Source organism: Pan troglodytes, chromosome 1 (genome assembly GCF_028858775.2).
Source record: "Pan troglodytes isolate AG18354 chromosome 1, NHGRI_mPanTro3-v2.0_pri, whole genome shotgun sequence".
Lineage (NCBI taxonomy): Eukaryota > Metazoa > Chordata > Mammalia > Primates > Hominidae > Pan > Pan troglodytes.
This window is the reverse complement of record NC_072398.2, coordinates 183,575,965-183,594,955: the sequence shown is the minus strand read 5'-3', so window position 1 is coordinate 183,594,955 and position 18,991 is coordinate 183,575,965. Positions and strand designations below refer to the sequence as shown.

The following is an 18,991-nucleotide window of genomic DNA, read 5'->3' as shown; positions in this document are numbered from 1 at the left end:
GGTAGACATTATTATCATAGAGTATTTTGCCTTAGGGTGTTGTTTACTGGAAGAGAAACACGTTTCTGAGAAGTTGGGAAAACTTTCTGTTTTAAAGAAACATACAGGGCCGGGTGCGGTGGCTCACGCTTGTAATCCTAGCAGTTTGGGAAGCCAAGGTGGGCGATCACCTTAGGTCAGGAGTTCAAGACCGGCCTGGCCAACATGGTGAAACCCCTTCTCTACTAAAAATACAAAAATTAGCCTGGCATGGTGGCATATGCCTGTAATCCCATCTACTTGGGAGGCTGAGGCAGGAGAATTGCTTGAACCTGGGAGGCAGAGGTTGCAGTGAGCCAAGATGGCACCACTGCACTCCAGCCTGGGCGACAGAGCAAGACTGTCTCAAAAAAAAGAAAAAAAAAAAGAAACGTACAAGATAGCCTGATTTGTCTTAAGAGTGAAATGATCTTGAAAAAAGTAAAAAAATGTACTTTTCTTTCTGGTAGTTCTAATAATGAAGCCAGACATACTTTTGAATAACTAAATACATTTCTCAGAATCATTTAATTAAAAAGCCTGAAGTAGTTAGTACCTTGAAAGAAGTTGGCTGTTCTTAGGTTGAATTGTAAATGTGCCTCTGGTGGAGAATCTTGCTGCAGCCTTTGCGTTGTTTTATTTTATTTTATTTTATTTGAGACAGAGTCTCACTCTGTTGCCCAGGCTGGAGTACAGTGGCACGATCTTAGCTCACTGCAACCTCCCAGGTTCAAGCAGTTCTCCTGCCTCAGCCTCCCAAGTAGCTGGGATTACAGGCATGTGCACCATGCCTAGTTAATTTTTGTATTTTTAGTAGAGACGGGGTTTTGTCATGTTGGCCAGGCTGGTCTCGAACTCCTGACCTCAGGTGATCCACCCGCCTTAGCCTTCCAGAGTGTTGGAATTGCAGGCATGAGCCACTATGCTGGCCTTTTGCATTGTTTTAAAACGTAACTCTCTTCTTCCAACCCCCAAAAATATGTTTTCATTTACCCTTCAAAGTTAACTTTAGAATGTTACCACAGCTTTATAACAAGGAATGTTTATTCACAATTAACAAAGGATGCTTTATTCAAATGCAAATATGTTGACTCAAATATTTGCAAATTTATGGAATTATCAAAAAGCAGCCAAAAATGAAACAAAGTTTGAGGCATGTAATTCATACCTAATAAGTTAATAATATATCTGAGATGGAATCATACACATACAGATCTTTTTATTACAGTTTGAATAAAAATAAGCAGGAAAAACTGAGTCATGAATGAATTCTTATTATGCTCTGTACTTATTTAACCTAGTTTATATAAATTGAACCACATGTTTACGTTTAAAAGGACTTTGCATGTTGATTAATGAATTAGACACATTGGGTTTATTGCAGGGTTTTTTTGGTCATCTCTTTAAACTCTTGTTTTCTTTGCAGGTTAAAAGAATGGCAAATTCATATCTATATTTTTTAATAACTTTGTATCTCTTTTTAGATCTGTATTGAACGATGTCTTGAGAGGGGAAAGAGTAGTGGTAGGAGTGATGACAACAGAGAGAGCTTGGAAAAGAGGTACTTGGCAGTTTTTACATACAACCACTTCAATCCCAGACCTGCCCTATTTGGTACAGGAATAAAAGAGTCACATTTAAACATGTAAAATGGCTTGTTTAAGATGTTAGGTCAATCAGTCGGGGCAGATCCAGTGTTCTGTGAGCTCTCCTATAACATGTAGAAGAAAGGATAGATACCTAGAACCTTGCAATATTTACTTCTTTTGCAGAATTCAGACCTACCTTCAGTCAACAAAGCCAATTATTGACTTATATGAAGAAATGGGGAAAGTCAAGAAAATAGATGCTTCTAAATCTGTTGATGAAGTAAGTGTTCCTAGCCTGTCTTTAAAAAAATATGTCAGATAAAAATGTGATTATTTGTTTTGGGGTAAGCAGGAAAAAAAGAAATACTATCACAGATTAGTTAGTTTTTCAAGACACTGGAAGCCAGGCATGGTGGCTCATGCCTGTAATCCCAGCACAGGTGTTCAAGACCAGCCTGGGCAACATACTGGGACTCTGTCTCTTAAAAAAAAAGAAGACACTGGGGACTAAATGAAAAATTAGGGTTTTTTTCCTTTCTGAGTAAAACCTAAAATGAGGTTTATAACTTCAAACTTGTTCTTCATGAGAAATGGGTGGTTTATGAATTCTAAATTTGCTCCCAAGCACTAGAAAACTGGTATTTTAAGAAATGTGAGTTGGATCACATGAATGGCAAGTCATCTAGCTCAAGAGCTCCAGGCTTCTTTCTTCTGCCACAGAACAAATAGCACCACAGGTGAAGGTTTCCATGACTTATCACTTCTCTTTTTTTTCGTAAATAGTGATCTCTAAATTGTGGTTTGCAAGCGCAACAAAATTTCTCGTGTCTCTTAAGGAACCTAACCTCCCTTTCCCCGATTCCCTGAATCTTCATCCTCTTATAGTCATAAGATAGAAAGGCCCAGGGGAAGAAGATTCAGGGAATCTTTTTTTAATCCATTGACACTTTGTATAGAGGTGAGGTAATACACGAGAAAACTGTGTTTTAGAATCAGAACTAAGAAGATAAGCCACTTCAGTTATATTTTATATTTTATTTTACATTTTATTTACAGTTTATATTTTATCAAATTATTGGTAGCCTCTCAAGAATATTTTGTCCTAAAAGCACTAATTGAATGTAATATAGTCATAATTTTATATGTATTATTTATATAATATTACTGTCTAAAGTAAAATAGATGAAACTAAGTATGTGATTCAAAAAAATGATTAATTTTGAAAATTAATGTAAATTTGATTTTTTTGTGTGTGACCCTGTTTGGAGATGGAGTCTTTATTTTTTATATTATTTTATTTATATATATTTTTTGAGACAGTGTCTCACTCTGTTGCCCAGGCTGGAGTGCAATGGTGTGATCTCAGCTCACTGCAACCTCCGTCTCCTGGGTTCAAGTAATTCTCCTGCCTCAGCCTCCTGGGTAGCTGGGATTACAGGTGCCCGCCACCACGCCTGGCTGATTTTTGTATTTTTAGTAGAGACGGGGTTTTGCCATGTTGGCCAGGCTGGTCTTGAACTCCCGAACTCAAGTGATCTGCCCGCCTCGACCTCCCAAAGTGCTGAGATTACAGATGTGAGCCACCGTGCCCGGCCAAATTTGATTATTTTTAATAAGAACTTAGCTGTATGGTATTTTAACAGTACCTGCTTTTAAAATTATTATCATCTTTTTCCTTTACAGGTTTTTGATGAAGTTGTGCAGATTTTTGACAAGGAAGGCTAATTCTAAACCTGAAAGCATCCTTGAAATCATGCTTGAATATTGCTTTGATAGCTGCTATCATGACCCCTTTTTAAGGCAATTTTAATCTTTCATAACTACATCTCAATTAGTGGCTGGAAAGTACATGGTAAAACAAAGTAAATTTTTTATGTTCTTTTTTTTGGTCACAGGAGTAGACAGTGAATTCAGGTTTAACTTCATCTTAGTTATGGTGCTCACCAAACAAAGAAGGGTATCAGCTATTTTTTTTTTTAATTCAAAAAGAATATCCCTTTTATAGTTTGTGCCTTCTGTGAGCAAAACTTTTTAGTACGCGTATATATCCCTCTAGCAATCACAACATTTTAGGATTTAGGGATACCCGCTTCCTCTTTTTCTTGCAAGTTTTAAATTTCCAACCTTAAGTGAATTTGTGGACCAAATTTCAAAGGAACTTTTTGTGTAGTCAGTTCTTGCACAATGTGTTTGGTAAACAAACTCAAAATGGATTCTTAGCAGCATTTTAGTGTTTATTAAATAACTGACCATTTGCTGTAGAAAGATGAGAAAACTTAAGCTTTGTTTTACTACAACTTGTACAAAGTTGTATGACAGGGCATATTCTTTGCTTCCAAGATTTGGGTTGGGGGCACTAGGGGTTCAGAGCCTGGCAGAATTGTCAGCTTTAGTCTGACATAATCTAAGGGTATGGGGCAAGGATCACATCTAATGCTTGTGTTCCTTATACTCTATTATATAGTGTTATTCATGATTCAGCTGATCTTAACAAAATTCGTAGCAGTGGAACCTTGAAATGCATGTGGCTAGATTTATGCTAAAATGATTCAGTTAGCATTTTAGTAACACTTCAAAGGTTTTTTTTGTTTGTTTTCTAGACTTAATAAAAGCTTAGGATTAATTAGAAGAAGCAATCTAGTTAAATTTCCCATTTGTATTTTATTTTCTTGAATACTTTTTTCATAGTTATTTGTTTAAAAAGATTTAAAAATCATTGCACTTTGGTCAGAAAAATAATAAATATATCTTATAAATGTTTGATTCCCTTCCTTGCTATTTTTATTCAGTAGATTTTTGTTTGGCATCATGTTGAAGCACCAAAAGATAAATGATTTTTAAAGGGCTATAGAGTCCAAAGGAATATTCTTTTACACCAATTCTTCCTTTAAAAATCTCTGAGGAATTTGTTTTCACCTTACTTTTTTTTCTTCTGTCACAATGCTAAGTGGTATCCGAGGTTCTTAATATGAGATTTAAAATCTTAAAATGTTTCTTATTTTCAGCACTTACATCATTTGGTACACAGGGTCAAATAGGGCAAATAATTTTGTCTTTGTATAATTAGATTTGATATTTAAAGTCACTGGAAATAGGACAAGTTAATGGATGTTTTTATATTTTAATAGAATCATTTATTTCTATGTGTTATGAAATTCACTTAATGATAAATTTTTCAACATACTTGCCATTAGAAAACAAAGTATTGCTAAGTACTATAACATATTGGCCACTAAAATTCATATTGAGATTATCTTGGTTTCTTGGAAGAGATAGGAATGAGTTCTTATCTAGTGTTGCAGGCCAGCAAATACAGAGGTGGTTTAATCAAACAGCTCTAGTATGAAGCAAGAGTAAAGACTAAGGTTTCGAGAGCATTCCTACTCACATAAGTGAAGAAATCTGTCAGATAGGAATCTAAATATTTATAGTGAGATTGTGAAAGCAACCTTAAAGTTTTGAAGAAGACTGATGAGACTAGGTGCTTTGCTTCCTTTCATCAGATATCCTTCTGTGGCGTTTGAGAACAGAAACCAAGAAACATGGTAATTACTAAATTATGAGGCTTTGCTTTTTGTTTGCTTTTAAGTAGAAAAACATGTTGGCAACATTGAGTTTTGGAGTTGATTGAGATAATATGACTTAACTAGTTTTGTCATTCCATTTGTTAAAGATACAGTCACCAAGAATTTTTTGAGTTTTTTGAAAGACCTCAATTTAAGCCTTGCTTATTTTTAAATTATTTCCATTCAGTGATGTTGGATGTATATCAATTATTTAGTAAATAATCTCAATAAATTTTGTGCTGTGGCCTTTGCTATTTGTTGGTTTAGATTTCTGTTCTCTAAGCATATTGAAGATCAAGAAGTATCCTATTTAACATGTGGGTCCTCACACTACAAAAGCAGAGTTCAGGACTGTCGATGCAAAGAGTCAAACTCTGTAAAATATTTGAAGAGATTTATTCTAAGCCAAATATGAGTGATGAGTGGCTTGTGACACAGCCCTTAGGAGATCCTGAGAACAAGTGCATACAGTGGTCAGTGTGCAGCTTGTTTTTATACATTTTAGGGAGACATGAGACATCAGACAATACATGTAAGATGTATACATGGTTCAGTCCAGAAAGGTGGGACAACTGGAAGCAGGTGTGGGGAAAGTTTCCAAGCCTTAGGCAGATTTAAAGATTTTCTGATTGGCAATTGGTTGAAAGAGTTACTATAAATAGAAAGGAACGTCTAGGTTGATACAAGGTTTGTTGGAGACCAAGGTTTTATCATGCAGATGAAGCCTTCAGGTAGCAGGCTTCAGAGAAAATAGACTGTAAATGCTTCTTATTAAGAGTGTGTTCTACCAGTAATTTCAAAAGGGAGGAGAGGTATAATGAGGCATGTCTGGCTCTCCCTTCCCCATGATGGCCTGAAACTAGTTTTTCAGATGAACTCTGGAATGCCCTTGGCCTAGAGGAAGGGTCCATTCAGATGGTTGTGGGGGCGCTTAGAATTTATTTTTGCTTTACAGGATTGAGGAAAATTTTTCATCCTGTTTTTGTGTTTTGGCTTAAGCAGAAAGCATGATTTTATCCCGTTCCTTCAAGAAGTAATCTCCACTGAGACAAAAGCAGTCTATTTCATTACCTACCAGCAGCATCAATCACTTATCTCTTTTGGGGGAAGATGACAGTAAGCAATGTATATCAGGATGTGGGCTTTTTGTGGACTTTTGGCTTTACTCTTGGAATTTAAGTGGTTCACAAACATTCCAGTGGTCCCTGGAGATAATAGTGGCTGAAAGTACTGGCCAGATGAGGTCAGCATCTTCTCCCCGGAGGTTTGGTTGTCATCTTCAAACACATACTAATTGCACAAGCAAATAGTGCTACAAACTCTTTTTCTGGCCGGGCGCGGTGGCTCATGCCTGTAATCCCAGCACTTTGGGAGGCCGAGGCGGGTGGATCATGAGGTCAGGAGTTTGAGACCAGCCTGACCAACATGGTGAAACCCTGTCTCTACTAAAAATACAAAAAAGTAGCTGGGCATGGTGGTGGGCGCCTGTAGTACCAGCTACTCAGGAGGCTGAGGCAGGAGAATGGCGTGAACCCGTGGGCGGAGCTTGCAGTGAGCTGAGACTGCGCCACTGCACACCAGCCTGGGCGACAGAGCGAGACTCCATCTCAAACAAAAAAAACAAAAAAATATATTTTCTGCCTTCCAGGAGGTTTTTTTTTTTTTTTAAAACATTCTGATATAGATAGACCTTCCAGTGTCTTCTGTTGGTTAACTTTAATCATTCTTATGTTTTCTATTTCAGTTCTCCCTAGCCCACCTGCATACTTCAGCTAAATTAAGTATTCGTTAATTATACACATTTATTTATTTTTTATTTTTTATTTTTTTTGAGACGGAGTCTCGCTCTGTCGCCCAGGCTGGAGTGCAGTGGCGCGATTAAGGCTCATTGCAACCTCCGCCTCCCGGGTTCACGCCATTCTCCTGCCTCAGCCCCCCCGAGTAGCTGGGACTACAGGCGCCCGCCACCACGCCCGGCTAATTTTTTGTATTTTTAGTAGAGTCAGGGTTTCACCGTGTTAGCCAGGATGGTCTCGATCTCCTGACCTCGTGATCCGTCCGCCTCGGCTTCCCAAAGTGCTGGGATTACAGGCGTGAGCCACCGCGCCCGGCCTAAACATTTATTTTTAATGAAAGAAAGGAAGCTCATTTATTTTGTACCAAAGAGAAAGGAAAACAATGGTCCTAATCACTTACTCCTTTATTTCCTCATCCCTGAGGCCAGTGTAAATACTCTCTTGGATTCAGGTATGCTTTTCTTTGGCTGGGTGTAGTTACTGTGTTTGTGATGTTACTCTTGGACCTCAGATAAGCCTGGAAGGTCACCATCTTTCCTGTTGTGCAGAGAGCTGATGGACAAAGTTGAATTTCTGGCTGCCGCCATATACCTGATGTCAACTGTACCATATCTAGATTATCACTCAGGCTCACACCTTTATGGGAACGCCTTTATGGGAGTTCATCAGAGCAGAACCTGCTTCTCTTAGGTTCCTCTTCTTCAATGAGGCTTTTCCTTCATGGCTTTGTCCTCCTGAAATAAAGAGGGTAAGAGAAGAGGTTTTAATTATTTTGTCTTATTTAGGGAGACAAGGGTAATACATCAGAACATTTCTCTAGGTGAGGTTCTTTCAGCTACAGAATATAATTTTTTATTTATGATACATTTCGAAGTAACTGTATGCGACTTGTGAACACTGGCCTTTGACACCATCCAAAGTAAAAGCATCTGCAGAGACAGGTTACCAGATACTTTCCCACATCCCAGCCCTAATGTTAGATAAGCACAGATACACTCTAAGAATTGCCTTCCACACAATGAAATCAAGCAGTTAGGCAGCATACCACATATGCATCCTCCTTTAATTGAAGAACCACATATTAAAAGAGAAAGTAAAATTTTTAAAAAGCCATGAATGTGAGCTTTGGGTATGTTCTTACACTACTATTTTGAAGGCTTTCTGGAAGATATGTACTCTCAGTAGCTATTTCTATGACATTAGAAAAAAAAATGATATGTAGTCTCAAGATGAGCTTCCAAGAAAAACCCTGAACTGAGTAAGTTTCCTTGCTAATGTCTAAGACTTTGCAGCCCTTTGAGGACTGTGGGTTGAACTGGCCTTCTTATAGCTGCTTGGCTCCAAGAACTTCCAGAAGGGAAAGACAATGAATAGGTTCATTAGTTGGTACTTAAAAGGACAAAGCTGTGTGCATGGCTAACCCTAAGTTGTTTATTAGTTTTATCAAGAAGGATTTTCACAAATGGCTCCAAAACAGCTGCCAACACTTGGCCAGTCTAGTAGGTATGATTGTGAAGAGACTGCATCAAAACGTCCTTGAAAAAATGTCACACTGTTTTCTTTTTAATTAACCAGGTGCACAATAAGCACTACCATTGGTCTATCCTCAGCTGGGATAATAGTCAAATGATACATTATTTACATGATTTGGAGGGGAAAATGCTGAAGTTTAAAGACTCATTTTTTAGGGGCTGGGTGTGGTGGCTCACGCCTGTAATCCCAGCACTTTGGGAGGCCGAGGCCCGCAGATCACTTGAGGTCAGGAGTTTGAGACCAGCCTGGCCAACATGGTGAAACCCCGTCTCTACTAAAAATACATAAAATTAGCTGGGCGTGGTGGCGTGCACCTGTAGTCCCAGCTACTCAGGAGGCTGAGGCAGGAGAATCACTTGAGCCTGGGAGGTGGAGGTTGCAGTGAGCCGAGATCATGCCACTGCACTCCAGCTTGGGCGACAGATCAAGACTCCGCCTCTAAATAAATAAATAAATAAATAAAGACTAATTTTTTATTAGTCTTTAAACATTAAAATGAACAAGTTGAAACAGCTACATCAAAATCCCCCTGGTTCCAAAATAACTGTCAGAATGTCTATGTCATATTCAGTATCAAAGATGATTGAGCAGAGACTGTATCTATATTCCTTCCTTCCTTTCTCTGTTTAAGGCCTTTACTTAGGTCTGGATAAGTGCTGTCTGGGGAAAGAAGATAACTCCTGGACTTGCACTGCTGCTACTATGTGCAAATGGAAATTCTGAAATACAGGGGATGTGATGGGATGAGAGTAAAACCATTTGTATAGAGAAGCAGGATTTTGTTCCATCTAGTTCTACTTTATACATGATGTTTCTTTTTTATTGTTCTTTTCTTTTTCTTTTTTTTTTTTTTTAAATGGTAGCAGCAGAGGAGGAGACACACAGCTCAGCCACCAGCCACAGGGGACATGATGGTTCTTGCTGGAACTTTTTTATTCTATCAATAATCACTCCCACAAAACACTGTGTCTTAATCTGTTCAAAAGTCTTCAGGTTCACAGGCCACACTCGCACTTCTCTCCACGAGTATTTTGTTGATGAAAATGGGATTAAGGAATGTGATTTCCTTAACACCATCTATCTTCATTTATCTTTAACTTGTGGTTTCAGTAATTTTGTGGCTATTTCTGAGTTTTGTTTATGTATTTGACTTAAGAAAGTAGCTGTTTATAGTCAGCAGCTAAATCATTGTTTTATATGACACAGATTATGGCTAGTTGGTGAAATAATAGCTAGGTACACATAGGAGGTATTACCACAGTCTGTAATCACATTCATGCAAGGGTCTGTCATTTTAATTTAGCTAACTGGTCACTAGCAAGCCAATTTTCAGAGATGCTGACCCCTGTGACTGGAATCAGATTTGTTGCAGGTAGTCCACATCTGCCTTAGGCCACGCGACTGTCACTGGACCAAGGGATGACAATGGCACCAAAATAATCACATTACAAAATTTGGCTGGCCATTCATTCAAAATATGTTTGAGACATTGCGGATACAACAGTCAGTTAATATACAACCACTACCCTCAACAGGCTTACTAGATAAGCTCAAATCCAGTGGTTTCTTAGCTGATTGTGTTTCTGTGTAGTGCTTTCATTGCTGGCAAACTTTTTTACCTCTGTGATTTTGTTTTCTTTTCCCAGCAATTCTGAGGCAGGTTGGAATGGTGATTTTCCTGTTTCAAGGATGATTAAACTGAGGCCCAAAGAGTTCAAGTCAATTGCCACAATCTTTATGCTAGAGAGTGGTGGGTTTGGAACTAGAACCCAGACCTCTGGGCCTTAAAGATCTGCCTCCCAGGTTGGGTGCGGTGTCTCATGCCTGTAATCCCAGCACTTTGGGAGGCTGAAGAGAGCAGATCACCTGAGGTCAGGAGTTTGAGACCAGCCTGGCCAACATGGTGAAACCCCATCTCTACTAAAAATAGAAAAATTAGCTGGGCATGGTGGCGTGCACCTGTAATCTTAGCTACTTGGGAGGCTGAGGCAGGAGAATTGGTTGAACCTGGGAGGTGGAGGTTGCAGTGAGCCAAGATTGCGCCACTGCACTCCTACCTGAGATCGAGACTCTGTATCAAAAAAAAAAAAAAAAGATCTGCCTCCTGTCCAGTAGCCCCTGCTGCCTATCTGTAATAAGGCAATGTGACCTCTAATATACCCCCCGTGCTTCCCATCACTAGTCTATTACCCTTGTTTATTTTCTCAGTGCATATATCACCATGTGAAGTTACTTTTACTTATTGTTGATTTCCCCTCTAGATTTTAAGTGCCAGAAGAGCACTTACCTTGTTTATTCCTGTTTTCCAATACCTAGACCAGTGCCTGCACATAGTAGGCACTCATTATTTGTTGTAAAAATAAACTGAAATGGAAAAATATTTTTGGCAGTAGCTGTAGCTACAAGTTATATCACTGAATTTTGGATCCCAGTAGAGTCTGCTTGTGACCTCTTAGGATTCTATTTTCGTTCCCCCTGAAGACTGGGAGCTGATAATCGTAAAGTACTGGGACCCCATCAGCTTCCCTCTGTTTTCAGTACACAACTCATGAAAAGACTTACAATGTGACTATCTTGGAGAAAAAAAAAGAAAGGGATAAGAAAGCAATGTTTGGGCGAAAAATCTCACCCACTCATCCATAGTTCAATCTATGTTGATAGATTTTTTTTACCTATTGTACCTCTGTTTCACTATATGTTAGGACATGGGAAATCTCTGCTTTCTGAAGGCTTTTGACAGTTTTTGTTCACGCCACAGATTTGAAATGACTTAATATAAATTTCTACTTGAAGCCTTATAAGATTATAGTACATCCTAAGCACTTTAGTATCTATTTATTAAATTCGAAAAGAATAAAATAGATGCTTTTAGCCTGCCTTCCCCTCTATAGCTGTGTGTTGTGGTTCTTAATCAATGGAGTCTTTGAATGGGAAAGAGATTTCAGAGGTCTTAGTTGGATTTCTCTATTGTCTTAATAACCTGACACAGAGTAGATAAATAAATGTTTGTATATTGAAAGAAGGAAAGTGTCCTCTTCAAAGCCCTCCAGACAGTTAGGAGCAGAACTAGGCCTAGAACCCAGTTCTCCTTTCTCCCAGCTCTTACTCCTCAACACCAACATGCTTTTTTTTTTTTTTTTTTTAAAAAAAGAAAGGACAGGGTCTGGCTCTGTTGCCCGACTGCAACCTCTGCCCTTCATCAGGCTCAAACGACCCTCCCACCTCAGCTTTCCGAGTAGCTGGGACCACATGCATGTACCACCACGCCCACCTAATTTTTAAAAAAACTTTATAGAGACATGTTGCCCAGGCTGGTCTCGAACTCCTGACCTCAAGTGATCTGCCTGCCTTGGCCTCCCAAAATGTTGGGATTACAGGTGTGAGCCACTGAGCCACCGTGCCCGGCCACTAACATGCATTTACCTCAGTCATTCCTAACAAACACTTGGAAAAGCAAAGTAGTATCCTGTGATACTCCAGAACCACTATGTTACTATGTAGCAGGATTTCATTCAGTATGCTCAGCATTTGTTGAATGTCTTTTTAACCATATTTAAAACAAGAACCAATGCCTCAGGCCCTGCCCCCAGAAATTCTAATTTAATTACTTTTATTTTATTTTATTTTTGAGACAGAGTCTCACTCTGTCATTCGGGCTGGAGTACAGTGGTGCAGTCTTGGTTCACTGCAACCTCTGCCTCCCAGGTTTAAGTGATTCTGCCTCAGCCTCCCAAGTAGCTGGGACTACAGGCACATGCCACCACACCTGGATAATTTTTGTATTTTTAGTAGAGGTGGGGTTTCACCATGCTGGCCAGGCTGGTCTCAAACTCCTGACTTCAAGTGATCCCCCTGCCTTTGCCTCCCAAAGTGCTGGGATTGAAGGCATGAACCACCGCGCCTGGCCTCTTATTTATTTATTTATTTATTTATTTAGAGCCAGAGTCTCGCTCTGTTGCCAGGCTGGAGTGCAGTGGCGCGATCTTGGCTCACTGCAACCTCTGCCTCCCGGGTTCGAGCAATTCTTCTGCCTCAGCCTCCTGAGTAGCTGCGACTACAGGCATGTGGCCCCACGCCCAGCTAATTTTTGTATTTTTAGTAGAGACGGGCTTCACCATGTTGGCCAGGATGGTCTCGATCTCTTGACCTCATGATCCGCCTGCCTCGGCCTCCCAAAGTGCTGGGATTATAGGCGTGAGCCACGCTCCCAGCCCTGCATTTCTTTTATGTGTAAAGCGATACTGATATTGATACTTTGAGAACCACCATAATAAACAAAATGATCAGAGCAGATAATGAAAACTCACAGCCTTGTATCTTTGTGGGCAAGGGATCAAGTCTTGGTCTTTTTGATGCATTTGCTCATAAGTTCAACTTGGTCTTTTTGATGCATTCACTCATAAGTCATTGCAGCACTATACACAATAGCAAAGACATGGAATCAAGTCAGGTGCCCTTCAGCGGTGGACTGGATAAAGAAAATGTGGTACATATACACCCTGGAATACTATGCAGCCATAAAGAAAACCCAAAAGTATGCCCTTTGCAGCAACGTGGATAAAGCTGGAGGCCATTATCCTAAGCGAATTAATACAGGAACAAAAGTAAATATATGTTCTCACTTAAAAGTGGGAGCTAAGCATTGGGTACACATGGACACAAAGATGGGAACAATAGACACTGGGGGCTGCAAAAGAGTGAGAGGCAAGGAAAAACTACCTATTGGGAATTATGCTCACTACCTGGGTGACAAGATCAATTGTACCCCATACCTCAGCATCATGCAATATAACCATTAAGAGACCTGCACATGTATTCCCTGAATTTAAAATAAAAGTTGAAAAAAAAAAGGCTTGGTCTTTTTATCCACAGTGTCTAGCACAGAGTAGGTACTTAGTGTTGATGAATTGACAGTTGGTGACAAACCATAGTGAAAGCTCACAAATTAAACAGCTGCTTAGTCTGCTGCCATTCCTGAGCTCACAGAGTGAGAGGGAAGTACTGCAACAGTATCACAAATGCTCTCCCACTAAGGGAGTTGTCACATGGATGGCAGCTTGGCATAGTGGGCTTTCTATAATCTTACTTAGCAGCTGCCACTGTCTTAAAAGGTGAGGAGAGGCTGGGCACGGTGGCTCATATCTGTAATCCCAGCACTTTGGGAGGCCGAGGCAGGTGGATCACTTGAGGTCAGGTGTTCCAGACCAACCTGGCCAACATGGTGAAACCCCGTCTCTACTAAAAATACAAAACATTAACCAGGCATGGTGACTAGTGCTTGTAGTCCCAGCTACTTAGGAGGCTGAGGCAGGAGAATTGCTTGAACCCAGGAGGTGGAAGCTGCAGTGAGCCAAGATTACACCACTGTACTCCAGCCTGGTGACAGAGTGAGACTCCATATCAAAAACAAAAACAAAATGGTGAGGAGAGGCCAGGGGACTACCACCACTGTCTACAATCCTCTGAAGGGAGATGGAGTACATGTATTCAATGTGGGCTTGAGGGCAGAACTAGGGCAGTGGAAACAACATAAGGAAGACCGTCTAAGGTCAGAGCCACCCAACACTGAAGTGGAGTACCTGAGGACATGATCACCGTCCCTGGAAGTGTGCACGCAGGCCCTGGATGCTTATTTGGCAGAATGCTTTAGTCTTTCACTCTGGAGATTCTGTGGTTTGGGGATCATCTTCTTCAAGTAGGTATCTAAGTCTGAAGTCCACCTGGAATTCCAGACATACTCTCTGACACATAAGAGTTCCCTGTATATACAAGTGGGGAGGAAAGGCTAAGGGGCATCATGAGGATCTGTGCCTTACCATAAGAACCCAAATGCTGAGAAGTTTCCCTAAGCCTCTGTTTCTGCCTCCCACCCCCTCCCTGGGTGTCCTCCCCAGTGCCTGGGATAAGTGCTTAACAAAGTTTACTGGCATTAATGCTGTTGGTGGGCAGGAGGTGCCCAGTTTGCATTGGAAAAGAGAGAAACAGCAGTAGCAAAAAGATAGCAGTGAGGGACAGGAGAGACCCACTTAGCTGGAGGGGGTGAGGGTCCATGCACCAAATAATGGGAGATAGGAGTATGCAAAGATAAAGCGATAAACCTTTCATAACAGGTAAAGGAAGGTGAATTTTATCCAGTGTCTGTTTAGCTGAGTCCAGACTAGAAAGCTGGGCTGCATGAGTCAATTTGACAAGGGCTTTTTAGATTTAGGAGGCTGCTCCCGTTTTCCTCCTCCTCCTCTTCACTGTAAGCTGTCCCTTGAGCTGTATTCTGAAACCCTTAATGGTTTTTCCATCTCACTAGGGACAGTTTGCAAACCCTCTCTGGCTTGGCCAGGGTTGGGGCTGGGCACTAGACGAGCCGGGAGAGGAGGTGGCTCCCAGCAATAAGCAACCCACAGAATTGTGTCTGTTATTTAAGAAAAGTTTCTGGGTTTTCGGCTAATTGCAAAAATACATAATGGATGCTTTTCGCATCTGCTAGTTATTCTGGAACAGGCCTGCATCCAAGAGCAAACTTTAAACAAACAATAAGATTATGGAGCTTAACTATTTCAATGTGTAACAGAAAGCCAAGCCCCATACACTTAAATTACCACACATGCACTCAGACACAAGCACACAAGAGATCACATCTGCACAAACATACACACATACAGATGCATGTTTTGGCATTAGTGCATGCAAATGCATACTTACATGCTAGCACCTAGTACATACATGCATGCACAACTTGCACATGTGCGCAGTCACCAGCACCAATACACATTCTCAGACACACAAATGAACGTGCATACACTCATACACAAGTATACACCAACGCATTTGGGCAACAAGACACACAGCCTCAGGCACAGCCTCAGGCACAGATGCATTTACACAAATCATTCTTACTGCAATGAGAGATAGTCCGGGGTAGGTGTGTGTGTCCTCCCAGTGCAGAGTTAAGTGAAGCAGTCCATCAGCTGGGCACTGGCTGTCCGGGTGTTACCAGGTGTAGTTATCAGTATGGCCACCAAGAGGCGCCCAGGATCCATCCTGCATCCACCTTTCATGGCTTCTGCCAGCTGGTCAATTGTTTCTGTACCCACAAGCCTGCATCTCCCTGTTCTGGATCCCTGCACAGAACTAGGAGACTCCTTGATCCCAGCCCCAACCTTCCAGGATCCACTGTGCTCATTCTCATCCTTTCCCTGTCCCACACCACCAAAACAACCACAAGTCCCATCCCTCCTCCCTCCTAGCAGAACGCATGCTTCAGCACTCCCTGCTTGTCCTGTGGCTGCTCCATGGAGAATTGGATCTGTCAGGTCTTGATCATGATGTGACTTCTACCTGGAACTTTTTCCACAGGAGAAGCTGTCAAAATCTCACCTATTTTTCAGTCTATGTCAGAATCTCCCAGTGCAAGACTGCCAGAGTCAAGAATACATGTTCAAGTAATTCAGTGAATGAATTAATGCCTCACTCTAATACCTGACTCTGCCTTCCCCATTAACCCCAGCTGGAGAGGTCTCTCACCTTCTAGCACCTGCCTCCTGGCTTATGTGTGTGTGTGTGTGTGTGTGTGTGTATATTTCAATAAAACAAGTGCCAGGCTGGGTGTAGTGGCTCACGCCTGTAATCCCAGTTACTTGGGAGGCTGAGGAAGGAGAATCTCTTGAACCTGGGAGGTGGAGGTTGCAGTGAGCTGAGATCGCACCACTGCACTCCAGCCTGGGCAACAGAGAGAGACTATCTGGAAAAAAAAAAAAAAAAAAATTCCCCCCACTACGCCGCCCCCCCCACAAAATGCCAGCTTGAAAACACAAGCTAGAGGCAGACTCAAGATGTCATGAAGTCAAACCCTTCCAGCATCCCTGACAGGTAGCTACCCTAGCAACAGATAACTCACCCCTCCCTGAGCAGCCCTCTTCACTGGATACCTCAAACTTCCAGAAAGTTCCACTGTGTTCTTCCACATTCTCAGAGCTCTTTCATCATGACAGGGGCTGAGGCAACGTCTGATAATGCAGTAGGAGAATAAGTGCAAAGTGCAGGGGAGGGTGTGCAAACTTTCCAGAGAAGTGGGGCAGGGAATTGGGATCAATTACAGAGGGAGTATGAATATAAAAACGATCATTACAGCTGCTGTTTAGTGAATGTTTACTGTGCTCATGACTGCAAATCCTTATAGAGGGCAAGCTCGAATCCAGGTCTGCCTGTCTGCAGTCTAGTCTAAAACACCTCTTGGAACATAAACAAAATAAGAGTTTTGGGAGCAGATGGGTAGGGGGACAGCCAGGTGTATTAATTTTCTTTTGCTACATAATAAATCACCATTAACTTAGTGACTTAAAACAACATCCATCCCTGGGTGCGGTGGCTCACGCCTGTTATCCCAGCACATTGGGAGGCTGAGGCAGGTGAATCACAAGGTCAGGAGATTGAGACCATCCTGGCTAACATGGTGAAACCCCGTCTCTGCTAAAAATACAAAAAAATTAGCTGGGCACGGTGGCACGTGTCTGTAGTCCCAGCTACTTGGGAGGCTGAGGGAGGAGAATCGCTTGAACCAAGGAGGTGGAGGTTGCAGTGAGCCGAGGTCGTGGCACTACACTCCAGCCTGGGCGACAGAGCAAGACTGTCTCAAAACAAACAAACAAACAAACAAACAAACAAAAACCACCATCCAGTTTATTACCTCACAGTTCTGTAGGTCAGAAGTCTGTGCAGGCTTGACTGGGTTTTCTGCCCACAGTATCACAAGTCTGAAATCAAGGCTTCAGCTGGGCCTGGCTCTCATTCAGAGGCCCTGGGAAAGAATCACTTCCAAGCTCATTCACATTGTTGGCAGAATCCATTTCCTAGCAAGTCCCCATTACCTTGGTCACTGCTGGCCATGGGGTGGCCTTGGTACTAGAGGCTGCTCTAGGGTCCCTTCCACGTGCACTCTCCACTTTCAAGATAGAGTCCTCCTCATGCTTTGAACTACTGACTTCTTTTCTGTCACCAGCTGGACAAAACTCTGCTTTTAAAGGGCTCACATGATTATCTTAGGCCCACCTGGTTAATCTCCCTATCTTAAGTCAACTGGTTAGTAACCTTAATTGCTTCTGCAAAATTCTTGCCATGTAATGTAACACATTCCACAGAAGAGCTAATTATCCAAGGGTGAAGGTCATTGGGGCAGGCAGAGTTCTATGATGTCCCCAGTGACCCTCACCCTTGTACAGTGCCCTCCCCTTTGAGTGTGTGTTGAACCTGTAAGGTTATGTTATGCTATGTGGCAAAAGGTAGATTAACAGGGTGGGCCCAATCAAATCCCATGGGTTCATTAAAAGTGAGTTTTCTCTGGCTGGTAAGAGAGAAGGAAGTGAGAATCAAGGCATGAGAAGTACTTGACCTGCCGTTACTTGCTTTGAAGGTAGTGGGGGCATGTGCAAGGAAGGGAGAATGGCTTCTAGGAGCTCCCCTCACCCCTGGCCGACCGCAAGGAAATGAGGACCTCAGTTCCACAGCTGGAAGGAACATTCTGCCAACAGTGTGAATGAGGCTGAAAGAGCTTCTAGATGACAGCCCAGCCCTGCTGACATCTTTTTTTTTTTTTTTAGACGGAGTCTCGCTCTGTCACCCAGGCTGGAGTGCACTGGCACGATCTCGGCTCACTGCAACCTCCCCCTCCCGGGTTCAGGCGATTCTCCTGCCTCAGCCTCCCGAGTAGCTGGGATTACAGGTGCACACCACCATGCTTGGCTCATTTTTGTACTTTTAGTAGAGACAGGGTTTCACCATGTTGGCCAGGCTGGTCTTGAACTCCTGACCTCAAGTGATCCGCCAGCCTCAGCCTCCCAAAGTCCTGGGATTACAGATGTGAGCCACTGCGCCCAGCCCCCACTGACATCTTGATTCAGACATTGTAATACTGTGAGCAGAGATCCCAGTCAGTTGCACTGCCCAGATATATGAACCAGAGGACTGTGAGGTAATAAACGGGATTGCTTTAAGCTGCTCTTTGTGGTAATTTGTTATGCAGCAATAGAAAACTAATATGCCGGGCAAACAGCACATCATTTGCCTGACCTAGGCCATCTCTTATTATCTACCTACATCCTCCTTTTTTCCCCCTCCTCCCATTCCTCTATTTAAAAAATAGTTTCATCTGAATATTACTCGTCCACAAAAAGGCTGATTCTGACACATGCTACAACACAGATGAACCTTGAAGACATTATGCTACATAAAATAAGCTAAGCCAGTGACAAAAATACAAATACTGTATGATTCCAAATATATGAGTAATCGGATTCATAGAGACAGAAAGCAGAATGGTGGTTGCCAGGGGCTGGGAGGATTGGGGAATGGGAGTATTGTTTAATGGGTCTGGAGTTTCAGTTTGGGAAGATGAAAAAGGTTCTGGAGATGAATGGTGGTAACGCTTGCATAACAACATGAAGGTACTTAATGCCATTGAATTGTACAATTAAAAATGGTTAAATGGGCTGGGTGTGGT

The 18,991-nt window shown here is 41.8% G+C and overlaps 1 protein-coding gene and 1 long non-coding RNA gene across 2 annotated transcripts in view; one reads left to right on the top strand and one right to left on the bottom strand.

Annotated features, from left to right (window-relative positions):
* CMPK1 (cytidine/uridine monophosphate kinase 1) overlaps positions 1-5,427 on the top strand; it is a 31,114-nt gene extending 25,687 nt beyond the window's left edge. The window contains exons 4-6 of the mRNA XM_001163827.8: positions 1,503-1,579; positions 1,791-1,887; positions 3,291-5,427. Coding sequence (XP_001163827.1) covers positions 1,503-1,579; positions 1,791-1,887; positions 3,291-3,332 — 216 coding nt within the window. The 3' untranslated portion in view covers positions 3,333-5,427. The remainder of the gene's footprint in view (positions 1-1,502; positions 1,580-1,790; positions 1,888-3,290) is intronic.
* Positions 5,428-7,356: 1,929 nt separating this feature from the next.
* LOC107976933 (uncharacterized) lies at positions 7,357-15,875 on the bottom strand. Its single transcript, XR_008547500.2, has 3 exons — positions 14,082-15,875; positions 12,810-12,917; positions 7,357-7,703 (listed from the first exon to the last, which is right to left on the bottom strand). It is a non-coding gene; the product is annotated as an uncharacterized LOC107976933 (long non-coding RNA).
* Positions 15,876-18,991: the final 3,116 nt, after the last annotated feature.